We start from the raw sequence: 23,784 nt of genomic DNA on the forward strand, positions 1-23,784 counted from the left end.
GCAGCAAATGCTGACTTTGTGAACAATGTAAACATCCCCAAAAGGATAAAAAGAGGGACGGTGTATGATCACAAATGACCTTGTTATTACAAAATGAAGTTACTGTTAGAACAGAAAGGATAAATAGCATCTACAACATTATCTCTTGACTCTCCAGTTGGCAGCAATGTGCTGAGAACTTCTAATATTTGTTGAAATATAATCAAATATAATGCCCTTTTTGCTATTTTTCAGCATTGCGTTTTGCAAGATTGCAATTTAACATCAAGGTTGCTAATCCAACGGTTTCCACAGATATATTTATTATGTTAAACTTAATGAGAATTTTGCTAAAATCTAGATTTTAAGTACAGTTGGAACTTTTGTTGTCCTCAAGGTCCTGAATTGTGTTATCAACAATGGAAAAAGAAAATAAACCCAGAAAAATGCTGTGCCAAGGCTGAAAAGGAGATAAGGTCAGCCCAGGCCTCAACACAGAACTTGCTGAATCCATGAGTCTCCAGTTTTGGATTTTCCCCCTGTATAAAATCCTGGTGGGTTTGAACCATCCTCAGTGCAGAATGGCCAGGGGCAACACCAGACAGCTCCAGATGCACACGTGAGCAGAAGGAACAGTAAATGACTCATCCCTTTTAGTCAAAGGACAACTGCTGCGTGAATACTGAAATGCATCAAGTTTCACTTAAGCTTAAATAAAATCAAAGCTGACTCCACATCAGTAACATTTGAACACAGTCCAACGGAGCTTCAAACTTATTACGCTATGTATACAGGGTCTCCCTGGAAACAGATTTAAACTTTCCATGCAAGCCCCAAGGCTCATTTATAGAAAGGTTCCAACCTGGCTCACTCAAATATTAGTTCCTGGCAGACAGCTGCACTAACTGGAATTCACACAGATGAGGAGATATGAAAGCACTTTCAAGTTTTTAATATTTTCTGAGATATTAGTCCTGATCAAAGTCAGAGGTATCAAATTTGGAGATTAAATTCTCAGAGAAAACGCTGGAAAATCTCAGCAGGTCTGACAGCATCTGTAAGGAGAGAAAAGAGCTGACGTTTCAAGTCCAGATGACGCTTTGTCAAAGCTTTGACAAAGGGTCAGCTGGACTCGAAACGTCAGCTCTTTTCTCTCCTTACAGATGCTGCCAGACCTGCTGAGATTTTCCAGCATTTTCTTTTGGTTTCAGATTCCAGCATCCGCAGTAATTTGCTTTTATTTTTATTAAATTCTCTGACTCTGGGAACCCCCGAGCACATCAAATTATAGTGCAATAAAGTTCACTCTAATCCGACCCTAATTTACTAGAAGACCCACTATTGCAAGTACATGCAACCTACAGTCCTGGCAATTCAGCATTCAAATCCTGGGTAACTCAATTCTGTTATTATTTGCTGGTTTACCTGTTAGAAAGGCCCCATTGGCGGATCCTAAATCCCAACAATAAGACCTGTTAGTATGAACAGTTTTGATGTTCATGTAAATGAAAAAGAGCCCTAATTTAAACTTCCTGTGCAACCCCCCCCCCCCCCGCCTCTCTGCACCAACCACCCCCACCTGCAAATATTTCCACCTCCACAGTTGCCAACACAACCAACCGGAATTTCCTGAGCATATCCTGAAGTGCACATGTTCAAAATTGAAGATTAACCCTGGCCAAAAGGGATATCATGGAAAAATGTCATAAATGATTAGTTGGGCCTGGTAAGCTTATTTGATTGGCATGTCAACCCCTACAAAGTTTGAATTCCTCAAAGGTTTTAATTAATTTTCATTGGAACAACACTACAATTTATTTGCTCTCAAGAGCCACAAGTTCAAACAGTAACTTGCTCAAGGGCCATGCACCAAAAGTCTCCAACTTGCAGGTTGGTATCCTATGTTTGAGGTGGTAATTGCCTGGTTTCAGTCATGCTGCAATGACTATCTGCGAAGTGGCCCTTTTGTGCTATGGATCTTAGAAAAGCCACATCTCTTAATAGCACAACGTAAAATAGAGAGGAGAAAAAGGCTTTACACTCCAGTCATAATAAAATTGCAGTGGCAACCGGACTATGAACAAAGGCCAGGGACAGATGGATTAGAAGATTTGCCAAGGGTTAGAGCTGATACATAAGCAGTCACAAACTGTTGTGCTATAAGAAAGTAGTTTTCAGATGGATAAAATGGAGGGAGATTCAGTGACCTATTGTAAATTGCGACATTCCATTCAGATTATTTTAACACAACTTGAGGAAAATCTGCAAGCAGGTTTTTGAGAAAACTTAGAAATACTAGTTAAATAGATGTCCAACCTGTCAGCAGAAGACCAGTACATACATGGATGTACAATGGACCTACTGAAAAATGTGACAGCATAATTATTAGCAAGTGTTAAAGTTATCATTCCAGTTCTAGATTACCTTTGTAGTTCCCAGTGGTGGAGGGGGTCCCAATATCTCTCTCCAAGACTGGGTTAATTCCAGGTCTTGTGATATCTCCTGACTCTCATCATTCATACCACGTCTCCTCTTTGTGCTGATGGGGATAACTGGCTGTCCTTTACGTTTGGAGACACCAAAATCTTCCAGATCACCAATCTCTGATTGTTGGTCATTTCTTAAATGCTGATTGGATGTCACCTGAAACAGAGAGACTATATTTAGAACAAAATTTAAAAACTGGTTTCAGCTCCACCATATTCTCAACCTAGAGAAACACACACACTAACCAGCCCCATTGAACCTGAACTAAACAATTCCAGCTTCAAGATATTTGATTTCTTAAAGTGATGAAAAGAAAGACAAGGAATCAGAAACTTTAAGAACATTTAAGAAGCTATTGGATAGGCACATGGAGTACTTCGGGATGATAGGGAGGAATTAGCTTGATCTGGGTTTCAGACAAAGCTCGGCACAACATCGTGGGCCGAAGGGCCTGTTCTGTGCTGTACTGTTCTATGTTCTAAGGAATCTTAAATTAACGACGTGCTGAAGGTACATAATAGGACCACCACTTTGGAGACATAAAGAAGATAGCGATTGGAGAAAAGATCACATTGACATTTGTAGAACACAAGCTAAATGCTCTTGCTTATTAACTAACAACATTAATTGGAGAATACAAACCTGCCTGACTCCAGTGTTAGTGAAGAGTTCATTAATTTTCTTTTGTTTGTAAATATCGTTCTTTTCTAACAGTTTCTTGTGAAGCCAGTCAGGATGCCGGACCCGTGGAACTGGATTCTTCACCTGGAAGGGAATGACACCCATTTGTCCCAAACTGAACAAGGATAAGATCTTAAGTATCGCTGAACAAAGAGATATGCTCCCCACAGTTTATGTTCCCACCAGTTATCATCAGTAAACTATGTTACATTATTTTCTGTCTCTTCGTCAAAATCACTATATAGATTGTAAATAGTTGAGACGCCAGCACGATCCTTACAGCACTCCACTAGTCATTGCCTGCCAACTTGAAAAGGCCGTTTATGTCCATTCTCTGCTTTCTATCGGTTAACCAATCCTCTACTCATGGTAAAATGCTACCCTAAACTCCAGGAGCTCTTATCGTGCCTGTTACCCTTTTGTGTGGCACTTTATCAAATGCCTTTTGGAATCCAGGTATACCACATCCACTGGTTCCCTTTTATCTATCCTACTAGTTACATCTTCAAAAAGCTCTAAATCAGCTTAAGTAAGTTTATTTATTAGTCACAAGTAGACTTACATTAACACTGCAATGAAGCTACTGTGAAAATCTCCATGTCACCACACTCTGGCACGTGTTTGGGTAGACTGACTCACCAACTTTTCCAGATGCACCATAGGAAAGCATTCTTTCTGGTTGTATCACAGCTTGGTATGGCTCCTGCTCTGCCCAAGACAAGGAACTACAAAAGGTCGTGAATGTAGCCCAATCCATTATGCAAACCAGCCTCCCAGCTATTGACTCTGTCTACACTTCCCGCTGCCTCAGCAAAGCAGCCAGCATAATTAAGGGCCCCACGCACCCCAGACACACTCTCTTCTACCTTCGGGAAAAAGATACAACAGTCTGAGGTCATGTACCAACCGACTCAAGAACAGCCTCTTCCCTGCTGCTGTCAGACTTCTGAATGGACTTATCTTGCATTAAGTTGATCTTTTTCTACACCTTAGCTATGGCTGTAACACTACATTCTGCACTCTCTTGTTTCCATCTCTATGAACGGTATGTTTTGTCTGTATAGCACGCAAGAAACAATACTTTTCACTGTATGTTAATACATGTGACAATAATAAATCAAATCAAATTGAGGGAGAATTTAGCATGGCCAACGCATCTAAACCAGACATCTTTTGGACTGTGGGAGGAAACCGGAGCACCCAGAGGAAACACACGCAGACACGGGGAGAATGTGCAAACTCCATATAGACAGTCACCCAGAGACTGGAATTGAACCAGGGTCCCTGGCACTGTGAGGCAGCAGTACTAACCACTGTACTACCGTGCCAGATCCTGTACCATTCACTAAATATTGCTCATAAGTTGCATAAGGCACAGTCTGCTCTATATGCTAATTAACTGTAGCTTATGAGGACAAATATAGAAGTAGCTGGCTTCAATTTAATACATAAATTCATAATTCCAATAAAAGCTAGCCAATGTCTACGTTTCAATGGTAAAACTGCTTTACCATTAACAGCAATGATAAATTGGCACTTAACTGTGAAAGAACTTGCCCCCTCCCTTTGCCATCACTAGCGCTAACCATCACAAGCTTAAAATACAGAAATTTTTAATGTAAATAAATGTAGAATTTCAAGTAATTAGTAAATAAAGCAGGAGAATGAGAAGTACTAACCTGCTGAAGGGCTGCAGGGATGGTGATAATCTTCTGGATGGCGCTGCCAAGTCGCTCAATGTAATAATCCCAGTCCAGAATCTAGAAGAAACAGACCTGTATTGTAATATAGGTGGATTCTGTTGACAAATTGGGAGGGTGGGTAATTCTATCGGTTTATACTCTTTCCTACCCTTTGCCCAGCTTCCTCGTCTATTTTATTTGCCATGGCAGTGTTATCGTAAATAATCCCAATTTCTCATCCTTTCTCTACCTCTCTTTTCTGCTTGTACTTCCAAAGTATCCATTGCCCTTTTGAACATTTCAATTGGCTATCTATAGCTTTCTGGGACAGTGCTTACAAATTTTTATCCCTTTGGTTTGAGCAAGTTCTCTACATTCTGGTGGACATTGCATCTCATTGTTCAGGATTATACTGATAGAGAAGCAGTTGTTTCCTTGTTGAATCTTTTCAAGATGTCAAACTTAGCTTGCCCCTTTACTTAGTCACTTACTCATCACAGGAAAATCTCTTTACCCCAGGAACCATTCTGACAATCTGTCACTGCCACAGTGCTTCAATAAAGGCTAACCAATGCCCTGTACACCTGTGCTAATACTTTGCTTGCTTTTATATTCTATACTGTATGCCAAAACTCAGCAACACTTGTCATTTTGGTGTCTGCAAGTTAGCTTTTAATTGCATGCACATACCTGGACCCCAAAGGCATGCCCTCATTTAGAATGGATTCCAATCAGCCATTCTTAAGCATGGTGAATTGCCTTACACTTTGAAAGATTGAACTATATCGGCCATCATTCCTCCCACTTATTTAATCTATGTATTTTCAGTTTTTGTTCTTTTCATGACAATTTGCCAGATTTTCTAGCTTGATGTCGCTCATGTGCAAACTTGGATGTACCAGAACTTTAGATATTGAATTCAGCATGTTTAAATTTAACATTAGCAAAATGGTTACTTGGCAATTACCGAATACTTGGAATAAAAACTCAAAAATTTCAAAGCTCAAAGTAAATACCTAAAATTAACGTGATAAAGAAGAAAGTTTTCTCTAGGGAAACTTACTAATCGAATGTCCAGGTCCTGCAAGGAAGGACTCTTTAACCACTTCCTCAGATAGTGCTTTTTAACACTTGGTTCGGCTTGGAAAATGGCCAGTGGAATCGCTCTGCAAGGGAGAGTAAGTATTGCACTCAGACTGTGTCTTTCACATTCTCAAAATGTCCCACAGCATTTTACAACCAATGGATCACTGCCCACTGATCCTACAACAATTGAATTATATTTTTGGTTTGATTTTAATTGAGGAACATGGGAGTAGGAGGCCGTTCAGCCCATTGAGCCTGCTCCGCCATTTAACATAATCATGGCTGATTATCCCCACACTATTCCCAATGTCCCTTCATGTCACTGACATTTAGAAATCTGTCAACCTCTGCTTTAAACATATTCAATAGCTCAGCTTCCACAGCCCTCTGGGTTCAAGAATTCCAAAGATTCACAACCCTCCAAGTAAAAGTATTTCTTCTCATCTGGTTTCTAAGTTGCTTCCCCTTATCTGGAAATTTTGTTCCCTGGTATATACACCCCAACCAGAGGAAACATCACATCTACCCTGTCGATCGCTTTAAGTATTTTCTACATTTCAATGAGATCATCTCTTATTCTTTGAAACCCTCGAGGATACAGGCCTAGTTTCCCCAATCTCTTTTCACAACAGTCTCGCCAGCCTGGGGACAAGTCTGGTTAACTTTTTTTGCATTCCATCTGTGGCAATAATATCCTTCCCAAGGTAAGGGGACCAAAACTGTACAATGTACTCCAGGTGCAGTCTAACCAAGGTTCCATACAACTGAGACAGGACTTTGCTGCTCCTGTACTCAAAACCCCTTATAATAAAGGCTAACATATCATCAGCCTTCCTAATTGCTGCACCTGCATGTTAGCTTTCAGGGACTTATTGATGAGGACAACCAGGTCCCTTTGTACGTCTACACTTTTAAAATCTTTTGCCATTTAGGAAATATTCCGCGCATCTGTTCCTCCTATCAAACTGGATAAGCTCACATTTTTCCACATTATATTCCACCCGTCATGTTCTTGCCGACTCTCTTGTCCAATCTCATCCAAAGATTGAATGAAGCCATTTTGCATCTTCCTCACAACACACATTCCTACCTGCCCATTAACTAATCCTTAATCCATGCCAGTATGCTACCTGCTATCCGATGTGCTTTAAATTTTACAACTAACCTCCTGTGGGGGAATTTTATTGAATGTCTTTGGAAATCCAAGGACACTACATCCACCAACTCCCCTTTATCAACTCTGCCAACAGATTCGAAAAGTACGATTTCCCATTCATAAATCCATCATGGCTATATCCAATCATTATTATCCAAGTGTCCATTTATCACATCCTCTATAACAGATCCTATCACTTTTCTTACTACTGATGTAAGGTTAACAGGTCTGCAGTTCCCTGTTTCCCCCTTCCCTCCCTTCTTAAATACCGAGGTGCCATTTGTTATCTTGAGGAAGGAACGCTGCTCAAGACACTGGATAAAAGCTTTGACAAAGGGTCGTCTGGACTCAAAATGTCAGCTCTTTTTTCTCCTTACAGATGCTGCCAGATCTGCTGAGATTTTCCAGCATTTTCTCTTTTGGCTGCTCAAGACACCTTGTTCTTCTTTATGGTGCTATTTGATATTTTCTACCTGGACAAGCCCACATTTAATATGTTCTGCGAAAGATGATTGACAGGGGGAAGGGTCCGGAGATATCTCAATATACTGGGAGATCGGTGCGTCCTGTGCAACAGTGCCCCTGGAGTTCAGCAGCCAGCTTCAATGTGCTTAGGCTCCACCCCTCCGCCAGCGGGAACTGCTTTGTGGCACTAGTGCCATAAGATTCAATTTTTAAACTTGCCCAAAAAACAAGTCGGAAACTCTCCAGTTTTCGCACTCATTCAGCACTTCAAATTTATTTTGTAAAATTACGTCCATAGAATTTTTTTCATAAGATCACGCTTCTAGTGTCATAACGGCAAGAAAACAGCAGAGATCTGCGTTGGGCGTGCTCTGCATCACAATCTTTTGACATTGTTACTTTTTTGGAGAGTTGGGAGTTTGGCGGGGGGCGGGAGGGAGAGAGGAGAGGAGAGAGAGAAAAAGAGAGCCTAAATGTGCTGATGAAACCGGCTTCAGAGTGCTCGGCCACCATTCTGCTCGGGCGCCTCGATCTCACGGCACCAGGAGACCCTCTCTCTCACGTCGGAACTCTCCCACTTCGTTGACAGCATGTTCTCTCCCCAACCCCAACACAGGTCACCCGCAAACAAATACACATCCAAACTTAGAATTTCAGTTTCCTCTGGCAAACTCAAAATCATAGATGATTGGGCAAAAATTCATTTTAATAGTTCCGTAAAACTCCAACTTTCACTCCATTCACGATTGTAAATATTCACTCCCATCTGAGCATTATACTTCTGACTTTGATAGTTTTGTGGCTTGTTCTAATATACAAATAACTATTGCAAGAAGCCATGGAGCCAATTAGGAAGGAACATTCCTACGTTTGGCTTCTCTTACCTTTCAGTGACTGGGGACCCCTCTGGCTTCTTGGAAATGATAAAACGGCAACTCAGCCCTGCATCTTTCACCATTTGATCCCCAAGAAATTCGGCGAGCCTTTTGGCTGTGCTTATCGAGGTGGACTTTTGTTCCCCATAATCCTCTAACTTACGGGACATTGATCGATTCTCAGAGATCAATTCAAACAGCTCCAGGTCAGGCATGTTAGCTGCCTAAAAATTGAAACAAGGAGATCAAATCACCAATAAGAAACTACTTTCTCAGGTTAAGCACGTCTTTCAACATTCACACTTCCATTCGGAAAAGAATGAACTCTCATATAAATGGTCCACTCTGCTCAGGTACTAAACCCCCATTTCAAAACAGCAGAGCGGACTCCAAAATTTAACAAACTGACTCTGAGTGAGGAGATGGACAGATTTTTAATTAGTAATGGGGGAAGGGTTACGGAGAATGGGCAGGAAAGTGGCGTTGAAGCAGAGATAAGGTCAGCCATTGAATGGCGGAGCAGGCCTGAGGGGCTGAATTGCCTACTCCTTGCTCCGAGTTAGTATGTTCTTGCAAATTAGTGATATCGTGATGATTCAAATTTGGTTGACACAAAATTCTGGTCCCATTGAATTCATCAGCCATTCCCGCCAGCAGAATTGCAAAAACCATAAAATAATGCCTGTGGTAAGCTGAAACTCTGCACCAGTAGCTTTGGATTAGCCAAACTTGTCCAAGCTTGCCAGATGACTGCACTGATTTTTTCTTTCAGTTCTTTGGTAGTACAGAACTTTATTATAGAAAAGGCACAATGTATGGACATGCTCCTTCTGTCTGCAAAGGATAGGACCCTGCATGTGAAAGTATGTGGCTTACAGCAGGTGTAAGTGAGCCTCACTGAGAGGCCAACTGATAATCTGATAAAGTTTGCACTTCCAGGCAATTGCCGGGCAAATCTTAACTGGGAACTTAACAAAGGGATTCCCCAGCACATCTTGGGGATAATTCTCCCTTCCCCATCTGGAATTACTACTTCCAGTGACCCTAAAGATATTAAGCGGCCACCACCTGTTAATGCCAACCTTTGGTGATGTCAAGCCAAAGACATGGGGTTAATGTACACATGGATGTTGCAACACTCAGCTCCATCTTTTCACCTCTCCACTTCATCTGAGCAGTTAGACCAGTCTTGAGTAATCCACTATTTTGCCTAGCTAAACACTGGGAAAATAGAAGCCACAAAGTCAACATGCTTATCATTTACTTAATCTCCTGGCACTGGCCTTAACCTCAATTAAAATGTTCTCAACCTCAGCATTGTATTTGAAGAGGTGCCTGATTTTCAACCTCATAGCCTGTCTATCACAAAGTCTGTCTGCTTACACCCACAAAAACACGAGTGCTTCCCCGCTCTTCCCTCAGTTCATCTACAGTTGAAACTCTCATCCATGCCTTCGTTGTCTCCATGTTATCCCAATGCTTTCAAGTCAGGCCTTCCATCTCCACTCTGTATGAACCTCAGCTCATCCAAGTTAGTGTTGTCCCACCGTACCACAAACCAAATTTCACTCACCCATCTGTTACCTCCATTAAGTACCAGTCCCTCAATACCGACAATTTAATATTTCCATGCTCCTTCTGCAACCTTCTCAGAAATGTACATTCCTCCAACTCTGGGCACTTGCCTCAACCATTTGAGCCACAAATTCTGGAATTCCCTCCTTAAATTCCTCTGCCTCTTAACCTCCCTCTCAAAAAACATACATCCTTTAAAAAGTCTTTAGCCTTTTGAAAGTTCTATACTAACATCTGCATACCACTAATAAAATGGTGTGCATTCATTCTGGAACAGTTAGGATTAATGGACTCTAGGAGCATGATGGGATACTTGACATTCTGTAACCGTTCACAGCCTGTGCAAACAATGAAGGGAATTCAATTCCACATGGGACAGGTGGGTTCAAACTAAAAGATGAGAAAACACCTACTCTTTATGCACTGTCTCACTGAGTAGGTCAAAGAAACTCACTCGGTGAATAATGTTTTAGAGTAACTAGCCATTAGTGGCTACTAACAAGATCGTGTAGCCATTAGTAGCAATTTAACTTAATACTTGGTTGACTTAGGAGCTTCTCCAGGCATGATTGAATAAAGTTGTTTTACTTACTTGAACCTCTCAAACTCCAGAGTGGATGTTTTACACCACAATGGTAAAAATGTGCATGTACGGGCTGGTGCTCACCTTAAGGATGAACAGCATGCCAATATTGCAACATATACTTCAAGGATCAACTGAAAATAAATTCCTTACTATGTATAGCAGAATGTAAAGGGAGGAAATCATAGAAACCCTACAGTACAGAAAGAGGCCAATCGGCCTATCGAGCCTGCACCGACAACAATCCCACCCTATCCCCGTACCTCCACATATTTACCCTGCTAATCCCCTCAAGACTAGGGTGAATTTAGCATGGCCAATGAACCTAACCTGCACATCTTTGGACCAGAGCACCCGGAGGAAACCCACGCAGACACGGGGAGAATGTGCAAACTCCACACAGACAGTGGCCCAAGCCGGGAATCGAACCCGGGTCCTTGGTGCTGTGTGGCAGAAGTGCTAACCACTGTGCCACCATGCCGCCCAAAATGTTGCTGTTATTTTGAAAAAAGCTGCAAATACATTCAAACAGAGCACAGGCAGAATTTTATGTCCATTGAATAGACAGGACTGGAAGACTGCACCAGTGGGGGGAGCTGTAAAAATCTGTGCCGCATTTAATATTTCACCAGAGATACCAAAATGGAGAAATTTTCACTCATGCATTTACACTGCATAATTGCTTCACAGGGCAATTAAAGAAAATTAACCTGTTGCCATAACTCAAGTTTTTCTGCTAGAGATTTCCTCATCGACTGACACTCCCATATAAATAGATCTCCTCTCCTGACCTGGACTGCATTTGTATCTGTCCAACATCCAGTCAAAGAACAGCACGACTTGAATCACAACAAAGAACACTTGCACTGTACACCAGCGACTGATACTTATGCTGGAAAGAGAATACCCCTCTTTATAAATGTTGGATATAATGAGCACCAACTAGACAAAGCACTGACTTCAGACCTCGAAGTGACTTACGCAAGACAAATTATCAGACAACATACACATTTTGTAGAATATCATTGACTCCCCCCGTGACTTTCTTGTCATTAACATAGGTTAATGACAAGAAAGTCACAGTTAATTTTCTCTCTAAACAGCAGGAGATAGAAAACAAGGGAGCAATCTATTTTAGATCTGGAATTGCACAACGAGAAATGGTTAATTAAAGAATTTGTCGTAAAAGTGCCTCTGGAGAAAGAGATCATAATGACAGAATTTTATATTCTGTTTAAGAGAGATTTAGTTAAGCACGACACGTGGATCTTAAAAACTAAACGAAGCAAATTATATAGGAATGAGGAGAGATCTGCTCAAGATAGATTGAGAAACTGGATTAAAAAATGACGGTAGATAAGCAATGGCAAACATTTTAAGATTCATTTCATAATTTGTAACTAATGTACACTCCCTTAAGGAATATAAACGCCATAGGAAAAGAGATCCAACTATGCTCAACAAATTGAAAAGTGCAGGCTTATAATACTGTCAAAAATAGAATAAGCCTGAGAATTGGATTTAGAAATCAGCAAAGGATAACCAAGAAATTGATAAGGAAAAGAAAACTAGCAAACAAAGCAAGCATACAAACTTCTAGGATCTGTTCAACAGTGACAGCACTTTAGAATTACTTAATTGGCTGTAAAAGGCATCAAACAGTGCAAGTTTTCTAAAGAGGACGAGATTTGCAAAGGTAAACTTGAGTCCCTTTGAGACAGGGAGGGGGAACTTTGATAGAGTATGAAGAAATAACAGAGACATTAAACAAATACTTAGCATCGGTCTTCATGGTAGAAGAGACAAAGCATCCCATAAATAATAAGGAACAAATGAAATTGGTCATAAATACAAATGTTCAAGCGATTAAGCTGTGCAATGACATAAACTAGCAATTTCTAGGCTTTAGTTCTGGAATGAAAAACACAAATGCAATATTTTATAACTTTTGGGACCATTATTTCAAATCTGAATAGTTCAGTTTACCCATAGGAAAACCGCCGCTGCGGTTAAAAAACATTAAAATGCTTAAATAAGAAAGCTGTTGAAAAACTGCATCAAGGGGAGTACTTGTGTATTATTTAATTAAAGAGATTTTAAATGGCACACAACTAACATGACTAAGTTTGGCAAAACTTAATTTGATCTCATTTACCCACAATGATGACTCAAAGTTTCAATACATTCTAAATGCACTGTTCTGTAAAATGTTCTCATACATGCAGTTTTCTAATCATCTATTTACATAGAATTCTGTCACTCCAGGTTAGTTATTTTGACCAATTCTAATCTTGTCCTTTTGTTTGCTGGAAAGTAACCTCAGTAAATGGACTTTAGGAATAACAAAAGTAATCCTCAGCAAACCAGAGTGGTTTTAAAAAACAAAGACTCTGGTCTAAATGGGGGCCATTGTAGAAAGGTGGATTGCTTCAGTAACAGCTAAATATTGACACCCATACCTTGCTGTATAGTACGTCCAACCAGTAATCTGCTACCTTGGCAACGGACGCATACACTTCTTCCAATGTGGTGCCTTTCAGAAAAGCCTCAAAGACGGATGACTGAAAAATCTTGATGAGCTGCAATTCCCCGCGGCGTTTCACTTCAAAGCCTTTTAGTTCAGCCAGTGAGCCATCCTCATTAAACACTGCATATCTGCCAAAAACAAGAAGTGACCAGGCTCTCAGAAAAACACACTGATGATAGTTGTTACCCAGTACCCCAAGTTGCCTTCGAAACAGGTTCTCTCTCTCGGGATAAGTCAATGCGGCCCTACCTTGCCAAACAGTCCATCAATCTCACAGTTTAGGCATGTACAAAGATATCCCACTTAGTAAGGGATTGAGGGGGATAGCAGTACCTGTGGAACATAATGCTAAAGCAAAATTTTGCAGACGGTGGTAATCAGAAATAAAAACAGAAAATGCTGGAATAACATAGCAGGTCTGGCAGCATCTGAAAAGAGAGAATCAGTTAACGGTTCAAGTCATATGACTTCTTCAGAGCTCTGAAGCCATACATTCAGTTGTTAGCTTATGCTGGAATATTGCTCGTTTCCATTTGTGGGCTTGGACTTTATTGTGTGGTGGAAATGGGATTTATTACAAATTCTTTCATATTTTCTGGGAGAATGAAATTGAAGTGGTCCAAGCGCTGGAAAATGGGATAAGGCTCATTTCCCGCAGAGCCTTCTTCCATGCCATTAATTTTTTTACATTTTTTAATAATCTAAATATCCAAAAGGAGGAATGTGCAGGGATGTAGGGAGAGGGCAGTACACAAACTGCTCCTTAGGAGAGTCAGCATGGACACAATGGGCAGAATGGCTTTCTTTCCGTGCTGTTAAGATTCTATGACCGGCCGCCATAGTTTACCAAGGATAATGGTGCCAGTAACTAGGAATTCCAAGTCTCTAATGCTTTTGTAGTGTTGGTACATTGCAAGAAACCTACAGAAATATTAAAAAAGGCCTTGACTGTTTGAAAGGTGGTTGCATGGAAACATGGCAGTACATGACTGAAAGACCTTCATTGGGGATATTCTTGCAAGCAATTTGAAATGAGAGGAGCTGAAACCAGAGTGCTTTGCCAGCTGCTTTCAGTACTGAATTCATCTCATTTGACATTGCATCTTACACAAGAACCAATGGCCGACTCTGAAGCAGCCAAGCACCGAGTGTACGTTTCCTGGTGTCAGTGGCAGCAGTTCTGAAGGCTGCTTAGGTCTGAGCATCGGGATTGCTAACTGAAAATATGCAGGTGACACTGCTGCAAGTGTGTGTGATTGAGGATGGGGTTCAAGCAACAGAATCCAGTAAGTGGGGTAAAAGAATCAGCCTCCATAAACATTACAGCTTCCAATAATAGGTGACTTGGTGAGGAATGGCCAACAATTAAGAAAGATGCACATTTTTCTCTCTGCACTGAGCAGAATGGTCAGTTCTGTGGATGGTAGCACTCTTGGCAGGGAGCAAGTGTCATGTACTTAAGAAAAACACAACCTTGCACTTTACAAATCTGTACCATGTTTATGTTTCAATTGCATTTCATCAGTTGCTTTGTCATGTTTTTGAGTGTGCCTGTAGTATTTAGTGTGCTATTTTGCACTGCTACATAATCCAGATTTCAGTCAAAACAACTTTAAATGCAAAAGATTGGATGCAAAACTTACTAACACTACAACTCTAGCATATACAATTCTGGACTGTCAATTACATTTAAAAGCCAGGCATTTTATCCAGTATTCTGACTTGCAGCTTGCTATTTGAACATTAATCTACAAACTTCCCTCAAACACATTTTGCACCAACAGTTCGACTCAAAGGGACACATCCTCATCATAAAATGCTGTAATAAACTGTATGCTATACAATAACAAGTACAGGATGTACTGTGCTCTGGTGTGCTGTTTTATTAAACTGTATAAAAGATACAAGGAAAGACTGAAAATATTAAAAACTCTTTCAAAGACCTCAAACAGAAGAGACCTGCCACAGAGCCAAATACTGTCTTGTACAATTCCATGATTCTAGCAGTATAAATCATGTAACATATAAAGCATTCAACTAAAATGGCTGGATTTAAGTTGACTATCCATTTGGATCACAACTGGATTACCCTAAATAGGTACATTAGGGTCAGGGTGCATCAACATGGTAGATGAGGTCACTGCCCAGGATCCCCAACCAATTGTGGGGCCACCAGCAAAACTCTCCAAAACACAAAAAGGTTGTCAGTGAATTTAAGCATATTGTGATATTTGCAGGATGTTAGCGCAGGGTACAAACATTTTATGGACCTCACTTGGGGGTAAGTGATTTGTGCTCGAAGGGGGGGGTAACGGAGAAGAGAGGAGGGGCACCAAAAGTTCCTGGTGCTCATGGCCTCAAGAACTCCCAATTCTGCTCTGTTAAACCGAAGTTGACAAAGAAATGGTTAAGAAGTCATACAGGCTCAAACGCTGTTTCTCTCTCTCCACAGATTCTGCCTGAGCTTTTCCAGCATTTTGTTTTTATTTCAGATTTCCAGCATCTGCAGTATTTTGCTCTTATTAACCAAGTTCACAAACTATAAATTTCAGGTATTCGAGGAAGTGACGATGATGATTAATGAGGGTAGGGCAGTGGATGTTGTCTACATGGACTTCAGTAAGGCCTTTGACAAGGTCCCTCATGGCAGACTGGTGCAGAAGGTGAAGTTGCATGGGATCAGAGGTGAGCTGTCAAGGTGGATACAAAACTGGCTTGGTTAAAGAAGAGAGGGTAGCAGTGGAAGGGTACGTTTCTGAATGGAGGGCTGTGACAAGTGGCGTTCCTCAGGGATCAGTGCTGGGACCTTTGCTGTTTGTTATATATATATATATATATATATATAAAATGATTTGGAGGAAAATGTAACTGGATTGATTAGCAAGTTTGCGGACGACACAAAGGTTGATGGATTTGCGGATAGCGATGAGGACCATCAGAGAATACAGCAGGATATAGATCAGTTGGAGATTTGGGCAGAGAGATGGCAGATGGAGTTTAATCCAGACAAATGTGAGGTAATGCATTTGGAAGGTCTAATACAGATAGGAAATATACAGTAAATAGCAGAACCCTTAAAGAGTATTGATAGGCAAAGGGATCTGGGTGTACAGGTACACAGGTCACTGAAAGTGGCAATGCAGGTGGAGAAGATAGTCAAGAAGGCATACGGCATGCTTGCCTTCATCGGCCGGGGCACTGAGTTTAAAAATTGGCAAATCATATTGCAGCTTTATAGAACCTTAGTTAGGCCGCACTTGGAATATAGTGTTCAATTCTGGCCGCCACATTACCAGAAGGATGTGGAGGCTTTGGAGGGGGGATAGAAAAGATTTACCAAGATGTTGCCTGGTATGGAGGGCATTAGCTATGAGGAGAGGTTGGAGAAACTTGGTTTGTTCTCACTGGAAGTCTACAAGACTAGAAGTCTACAAGATTATGAGAGGTATGGACCGAGGGGATAGTCAGAAGCTTTTTCCCAGGGTGGAAGAGTCAATTACTAGGGGGCACAGATTTAAGGTGCGAGGGACAAGGTTGAAAGGAAATGTACGAGGCAGATGTTTTACACAGAGGGTGGTGGGTGCCTGGAACTCATTGCCGGGGGAGGTAGTGGAAGCGGATACGATAATGACTTTTAAGGGGCGTCTTGACAAATACATGAATAGGATGGGAATAGAGGGATATGGTTCCCGGAAGGGTAGTTAATTCGGGCAGTATGGTCGGTTAGGCTTGGAGGGCCGAAGGACCTGTTCCTGTGCTGTAATTTTCTTTGTTCTTTGATATCATGCATACATCAATCTTAAACATCAAATCACGATTTGGGGATAAAAACTATGCAATTTCCCATACCCATGCCTTAGACCTCAGAGCACCAATGCATATCACCACAGATCAACTTGTTTTACAAAGAACAGCTACCAAGGAAAAGTGCAATTCTACTTTTGTTAAACCTTTTTTTGAGTTTCTTTCCTTCCTCTTTGGAAGCTGGCAGAATCATGGCCAAATAAGGACCATCAACCTCAAAAAAGATGCTGTTTTCTAAACGTGTGACATAGGTCAATGTTGCAGGGTCAACAAGCTCCTGATATTGTTCATTGGTGAATCGCTCCTGTAACAGAAAGGAGTTAAACGTTTAGCTAAATAAATTTACCCGTTCAGCAATGTTACATATCCAGTCTACTGAAGGCATAGAATAAGCAACGCAACTGGATAGTACTGACAGGTGACACAATTTGGCATTTGTGTCTCTCTCTCTCCCAAAACACAAATTCTGAGTCTGAGCCGCTGAAATTAGAAAATGGCCCTTGAGCAGTTAAGAAAAGAATAGCTCAATAAAGTGCAGTTTAATATTTAACTTTGGGGTTCGGTGCATACCTTTCTAACACTATCTTTCCATCTACAAAAACACTGTAAAAAGTAAAGTTTAGAAATACAAGAGGACTGTAGTATAGTACAGTAGTGAACATCCTATGTTATAATATTCCAGAAAGTCTGCTAGTGAAGGATTATACTTAGTCTTATATTTATTTGGAGTCAGACATTACAAGCATACATCTCCCATCTCAACCACACCACAGTTTCAATAAGTGTCTCTTTTTATGAACTCGAATGAAACGCCAGTTAATGGACACTACTGCATACGATTTAGTACAATTCAATATTCTCTTGCCCTCCGCACCTCAATCCCAGCACAATCTATACACTTTAATCACATCATTGCAGTAATATTTAAAATGGTCCCTGAGCTGGTTTTATCCTTACCTTCACCAAGATATTAAGCATGGCACCAGGGTAGGAGATTGTAATCTTGGGCTTCTTAGGATTGTTTGATTTGATGACAAAGTTCTCTGGGAAAGAATTAGGAATGACACACCAAATACCATCAGTGTCCAGCTCCAAGGGTCGCCTGTTAACAGAAACACATCTGTTGAGTGATTTTTGTTTATACTGAGGAGTTCCTTCCCATCTTCAGACGTCACAAATATCATACTTTACCATAAAACAAAGCAACACAAAACCAGTTACTGGCTTTCTCAGTGACGAACAGTCTGAAATCAGCAAAGCTCAATCCCTCAGGCACTAAGTATTACTCTACTCAGATTCAACTTGTGTTTGGTTAATTTCCCTCCTTTACCCATTCACATAGACAGCCAGCTAGCTCAGTTGGTGAGATGGCTAGAGTTTGGTCATCCAAGGAACCCTATTGTACTTCCCTTATCCTTCACCCTTGTTATAATGCATTGAGTCTGCATCTGACGCGCTACTTAGAACACATGAAAGTACAGCACAAGAGCAGGCCCTTCAGCCCTCCAAGCATGTGCCGATTATAATGCCCTAACTAAACTAAAAAAAAAACCTTCTGCCCTTACTCAGTCCGTATCCCTCTATTCCCTCCCTATTCATGTACCCATCCAGATGCCTCTAAGATGTTGTTAATGTGCCTGCTTCCAGCACCTCCTCTGGCAGCACGTTCTAGACACCCACCACTCTCTGCGTGAAAAATCTCCCCCGCACATCCCCCTTAAACTTTCTCCCTCTCACCTTGAACCTGCCCCCTTGTAATTGACACTTCCACCCTGGGAAAAAGCCTCTGACTATCCACCCCGTCTCGGTCTCTCATAATTTTGTAGACCTCTATTAGGTCTCCCCTCAGCCTTTGTCTTTCCAGGGGAAACAATCCTAGTTTATTCGACCTCTCCTCAGCGAGGCCAGGCAACACCCTGGGTGAAACTTCCTTAAAGATCACCCTAATTGATATTTGGGAAATATCAATTTTTAGCCCATCCTGTTTATCAATTATCTCCTTTTTTCCCTAGGACCTTGGTAACAGCTTCCTCCTTGGTAAAGACAGATGCAAGTATTCATTTACTAACTCAGGTCATATCTTCTGTCTCCATGCATAGATCTCCTTTTTGGTCTCTAATCTGCCTTGTCCCTCCTCCTTTCTTTCCTTCCCTATCTTTCCTGAACAACTTGCATCCAGGAACATTTAGTACTCCGTTCTGCCCATTTTCTTGCTAGCTCTCGATTATCTCGACATCATCATTTTCTCACTTGGCTGTGTGTATACCTGCAGCTCTTTTTCAGCACTCTGGGGCGGCACGATAGCACAGTGGTTAGCACTGCTGCCTCACAGTGCCAGGGACTTGGGTTCAATTCCGGCCTCGGGTCGCTGTCTGTGTGGAGTCTGCATTCTCCCCATGTCTGCGTGGGTTTCCTCCTGGTGTTCCGGTTTCCTCCCACAGTCCAAAGATGTGCGGGTTAGGTTGACTGGCCATGCTATCAGGGGATTAGCAAGGCGAATATGTGAGGTTACGGGAATAGGGCCTGGGAGGGATTGTGGTTGGTGCAGACTCGATGGGCTGAATGGCCTCCTCCTGCACTGTAGGATTCTATGGATTCCACAAAGACAGGCCGTTGGCGATTATGGTGAAGTGATTTGACTTTTTTACTACGGGTAAGTGAGGAGGCTACTTCCTTCTACTGCCACCAACCATGAAATTCATACAGGTAGTCCTCGACTTTACAACATTTAAGTTACAATGAAGGGAATTATGGCAATTATAAACTATCACCCGGTTTCGACTTTACCACAACGTCACACCAGCAAACAGTTGATCTTTACCAACAGTTAAATTCCTTTATGTTCTGCCTTTCACTACCACTGAATGGGCAAATTGCTTCTCAGATACAGTGTAAAAGTGTCTTTGAAAGTGTAGGCACTATTACATCATGGGAGATGCACAACTCTAAGACAATTATACTGAAGCAAGATCTCACAAGCTTTTCACTATTCAGTGAAAATAAGGTATCATACCTTGGTTCAGAAACCTATCCCCCATTTATAATATTGTTCCAAAGGGGAAAACCGGTTCTGACTTACAATTAGTTCCTGAAAACATTGTGTCATTAGGCTGAGGACTTTCTGTACTTCATAACTCCTTACCCGATTTGTTCGATCAACTCTCTGGCCTGTGTGATGATATTAGCTCCAGTGTGACAGACAATCCCGGCCATTTCCATGGAATACCAACGAGCTCTGTCAGTCAGAGAACACACACAAAAAAGTTACTTCCCCAGATTTCATGACTATTTTGATTTTAGCAGCAGTAAACTATCCTCTGGGGTTGAAAAGATAAAATGGTTCTGTTTTAAGCCTCTCCAGATGCTACAATCAACAGTTTTTTTTACCAAGTGTTCCATGTGGTCTGACCCCAGTGACTACAAAATGCCTTATGCTATCTGGCATAGCATGGAGATAGAGCCATACATGTTCAAGTAGAAACTGTGTGGTAGATAAAACATACAAATCTATATGTTGAAATCATTCAACAGATATTTTATCAGTCATCCTCCTAATGTTAAGATTTATATTAAAATAATGTTAAGATTTGTCTACACTTCCGCTGGCTCGGAAAAGCAGCCAGCATAATTAAGGACCCCACGCACTCCAGACATACTCTCTTCCACCTTCTTGTCGGGCAAAAGGTACAAAAGTCTGAGATCACATACCAATCGACTCAAGAACAGCTTCTTCCCTGCTGCCATCAGACTTTTGAATGGACCGACCTTGCATTAAGTTGATCTTTCTCCATACCCTAGCTATGACTGCAACACTACATTCTGCACTCTCTCCTTTCCTTCTCTATGAACAGTATGCTTTTGTCTGTATAGCGCGCAAGAAACAATACTTTTCACTGTATACTAATACATGTGACAATAATAAATCAAATTTCATTAGAAAAATTTGTGAGACAAACTTATTCTATCCCAGTTCAATTTTCTTACATCAGATTGACTAATATGGAAAATGCCCAATCCCAAATGTACTCATTCTAACTTGGTCAGTTGCAATTTATTTTTAGAAAGGCTAATACAAAACAAGTTACAGGTTTTTCATGCACCATTTTCCTCTTCAACCAATTCCACTGAATTCAAACAAAATGGGCTACAACATTTTTTTACCTTACTGCAATTAGTAGAAACAACTCTTGGAAGGATGACTGGATTAAATCAAGGCATCAGGTGGATTTAGGTACAGCAGACCAAGAATGAATCAAGATGGGCTGATCCTGCCAAAAAGCTGGTCAGCTTATTGTAATTGAGTAGGGAGGACAGGTGGGATCAGAAGGAAATACACTAGCTATAAATGACATGGATTTTAATGAGGAGAATCCCAGGCATTTGCAAAAGATTAAAAAAATTGACCTAATAATTCAAGCTCTATAGACTTTAGCATTGGGCTGCCAGCATACAGGACTCTAAGAAAATGTTTTCCAGGAATTTACACTTTAAGGATCACAGCCTTTTATTCAACATTATTTAATGTTATATTGTTTTCGCCTGTTTTAAACATTACTTTTACTGGTACAATTATCAACTGGCAGACATATAAAAGATAGCAGTTCAAATCGACTTAAAATGTTTGAAGTAATTTGACTTTTGCTGCTTGCCAATAATTGCAGCAAATTGATGGCCCAATTTAATGTTTTCATTATTCACCGACTGTTCAAATAAAAGACAGTGCGATTCATTCATGTTCAGTTAATTGCATATTTAGTCATTTCAGTCAGAGTTTTAACAACACCAGGTTAAAGTCCAACAGGTTTATTTGGTTTATAAACCTGTTGGACTTTAACCTGGTGTTGTTCAAACTCTTAGTGTGTTTACCCCAATCCAATGCCGGCATCTCCACATCATATTTAGTCATTTAACAGAGAAGCCCCCATTTCAGTCAGTTATTCACTAATTCTTGCCCAGCCTTGTGAAGATCTGGGATGAAACAACCTTCAAAGTTTTGATGTAACAGTTATGCACCGTACATAAGACTACAGAGAGAAAGATTTAGTTATTTCACTCAGTTTCCAGGAAAATAAAACGGCAATTAGACTTACTAACAGAAACAATCTCATTTGATCCTTTAGAATAAATTACATTTTCAGCACCGTGTTATCACTGCACTTTTTGATAATGGAGAAGAAAAAGAAACAGCGCAGGTATAGTTCACAAAATCGCAGTCTTACAGCATCAGAATAGAAATTCAGTCTATTGTGTCCATGTAACTCCATAAAGCTACTCACAGTTATTCCTACTCCCCTGCCTGGTCCCGGTAGCCCTGTATTTTTTTCAGATTTATCAAATTCTCTCTGAAAAGCCTTGATTTGATGCGACTCCACCTCATTCTCAGGCAGTACATTCCAGATCCTAACCATTCATATGAACATATGAATTAGGAGCAGAAATAAGCCAGTCAGTCCTACAAGCCAATTCCACCATTCACTACGATCACATCTGAACTGATTGCCACGTTCCTGCCCAATATCCTTCAACTCGGTTGATAGCCAAGAAACAATCCATTTACCTTTGCCTTAAAAATATTTAATGACCCAGGCTCTACTGCTCTCCGGGGAAAAACAAGTTCCACAGGCTTATGACCCTGTCAGAGAACGTCGCCTCATCTCAGTCTTAAGTGAGACACCTTTATTTTTGAACTGTGCCTCCATGTCATAGCCTCTCCCAGAAGGGGAAGCATCCTCTCAGCATCCAATCTGACCTGTCAGGATCTTATGTTTCACCTCTTCTTCTAAACTCCAATGGATACAGGTTCAATCTGTTCACCACCAGGAAACCTGCTAATAAAGAGAAGCTTTTCCTCATGTTGCCTTAGGTTCTTTTGACATTCACCTTAAATTTGTGGTCTTCGATTGGCAACAGTTTCTCACCATCTCCTCTGGCCAGATTGCTCAACATCTCTATCACATCTCCTCTATCACATCTCCTCTCAACCTTCTCTTCTCCAACCTATCCACTAAATGAATTCGGAGGCCTGGAATCATTCTCCTAAATCTTTTCTTTACCTTCTCTTAATGCCTTTGTATCCTTCCTAAATCTAAAGCTGAACCGACAGAAATCCTTTCAACTGAGGATTACTTGATTTTGAAATTGCAAGTAGGGCTATGAGCCTATGCTCCAATCCATGATACAATACACCAATCCAATATGTCATTGGGATCCCTCATATGTTAAGGGGCATTACTCTCCCTTCTTTCTAAACCACAAGGAGGCACTGAGGCTCTATTCATTTTTAAACATTGATGATGCATTAGAATTGGCAATCTGATACCAAACTCCACCCAAGTCCTGAGGTACCACAGGCTGATATTCCAATGCATGGTGCCTTAAATATTACTGTTATAACAGGCTGTAACTACCAGTGTGTCCACTTGTATTGATTTGGTTACCAACCCTTTGCGCATGACATAGCCATAGAAGGAGTTTAGAATACACTTGTGGGCCAGCTGCAGAGACTCGTACAAGATCTCCATGTTCTTGCAACGCTTGATTTCTGTAGCATCTCCACTTTCAATGGCAGCTGACAGCTTTTTCTTCCAAACCTAGAAAAAAGTTAAGTCAGTGAAGGAAGTGATCAGCAAAAATAAAAATTTGCACTTGCATATCAACTTAACACACATCTCAAAGTGCTTCACATATAATTACTTTTCAGTGCAGTGACCTACAGCTCCAAATGTAGATGGGCCTCAGAGTGACGATATTTCCAATAATGCACCACATTCTCAGTACTGCACTGGATTATCTGCTTAAGTCCCAGAGCAAGACTTCTTAATTTAAAAGGAGACAGCAGAAAAATGATACTTGCATTGAGTGTAATTCCTGAGGGCAAAAAATTA

General features: G+C 40.9%; 1 protein-coding gene across 1 annotated transcript in view; it reads right to left on the minus strand.

The window, feature by feature from the left end:
• Positions 1 to 23,784, minus strand: part of pole (polymerase (DNA directed), epsilon) — a 108,136-nt gene that overhangs the window by 48,662 nt on the left and 35,690 nt on the right. The window contains exons 21-30 of the mRNA XM_078227360.1: positions 23,342 to 23,490; positions 20,043 to 20,135; positions 17,858 to 18,002; positions 17,047 to 17,204; positions 13,029 to 13,224; positions 8,421 to 8,635; positions 5,893 to 5,995; positions 4,827 to 4,907; positions 3,109 to 3,231; positions 2,404 to 2,622 (exon numbers count right to left, since the gene is read on the minus strand). Coding sequence (XP_078083486.1) covers positions 2,404 to 2,622; positions 3,109 to 3,231; positions 4,827 to 4,907; positions 5,893 to 5,995; positions 8,421 to 8,635; positions 13,029 to 13,224; positions 17,047 to 17,204; positions 17,858 to 18,002; positions 20,043 to 20,135; positions 23,342 to 23,490 — 1,482 coding nt within the window. The remainder of the gene's footprint in view (positions 1 to 2,403; positions 2,623 to 3,108; positions 3,232 to 4,826; positions 4,908 to 5,892; positions 5,996 to 8,420; positions 8,636 to 13,028; positions 13,225 to 17,046; positions 17,205 to 17,857; positions 18,003 to 20,042; positions 20,136 to 23,341; positions 23,491 to 23,784) is intronic.

The sequence above is a fragment of the Mustelus asterias genome, chromosome 13 (assembly GCF_964213995.1).
Source record: "Mustelus asterias chromosome 13, sMusAst1.hap1.1, whole genome shotgun sequence".
NCBI classification, from domain to species: Eukaryota; Metazoa; Chordata; class Chondrichthyes; order Carcharhiniformes; family Triakidae; genus Mustelus; species Mustelus asterias.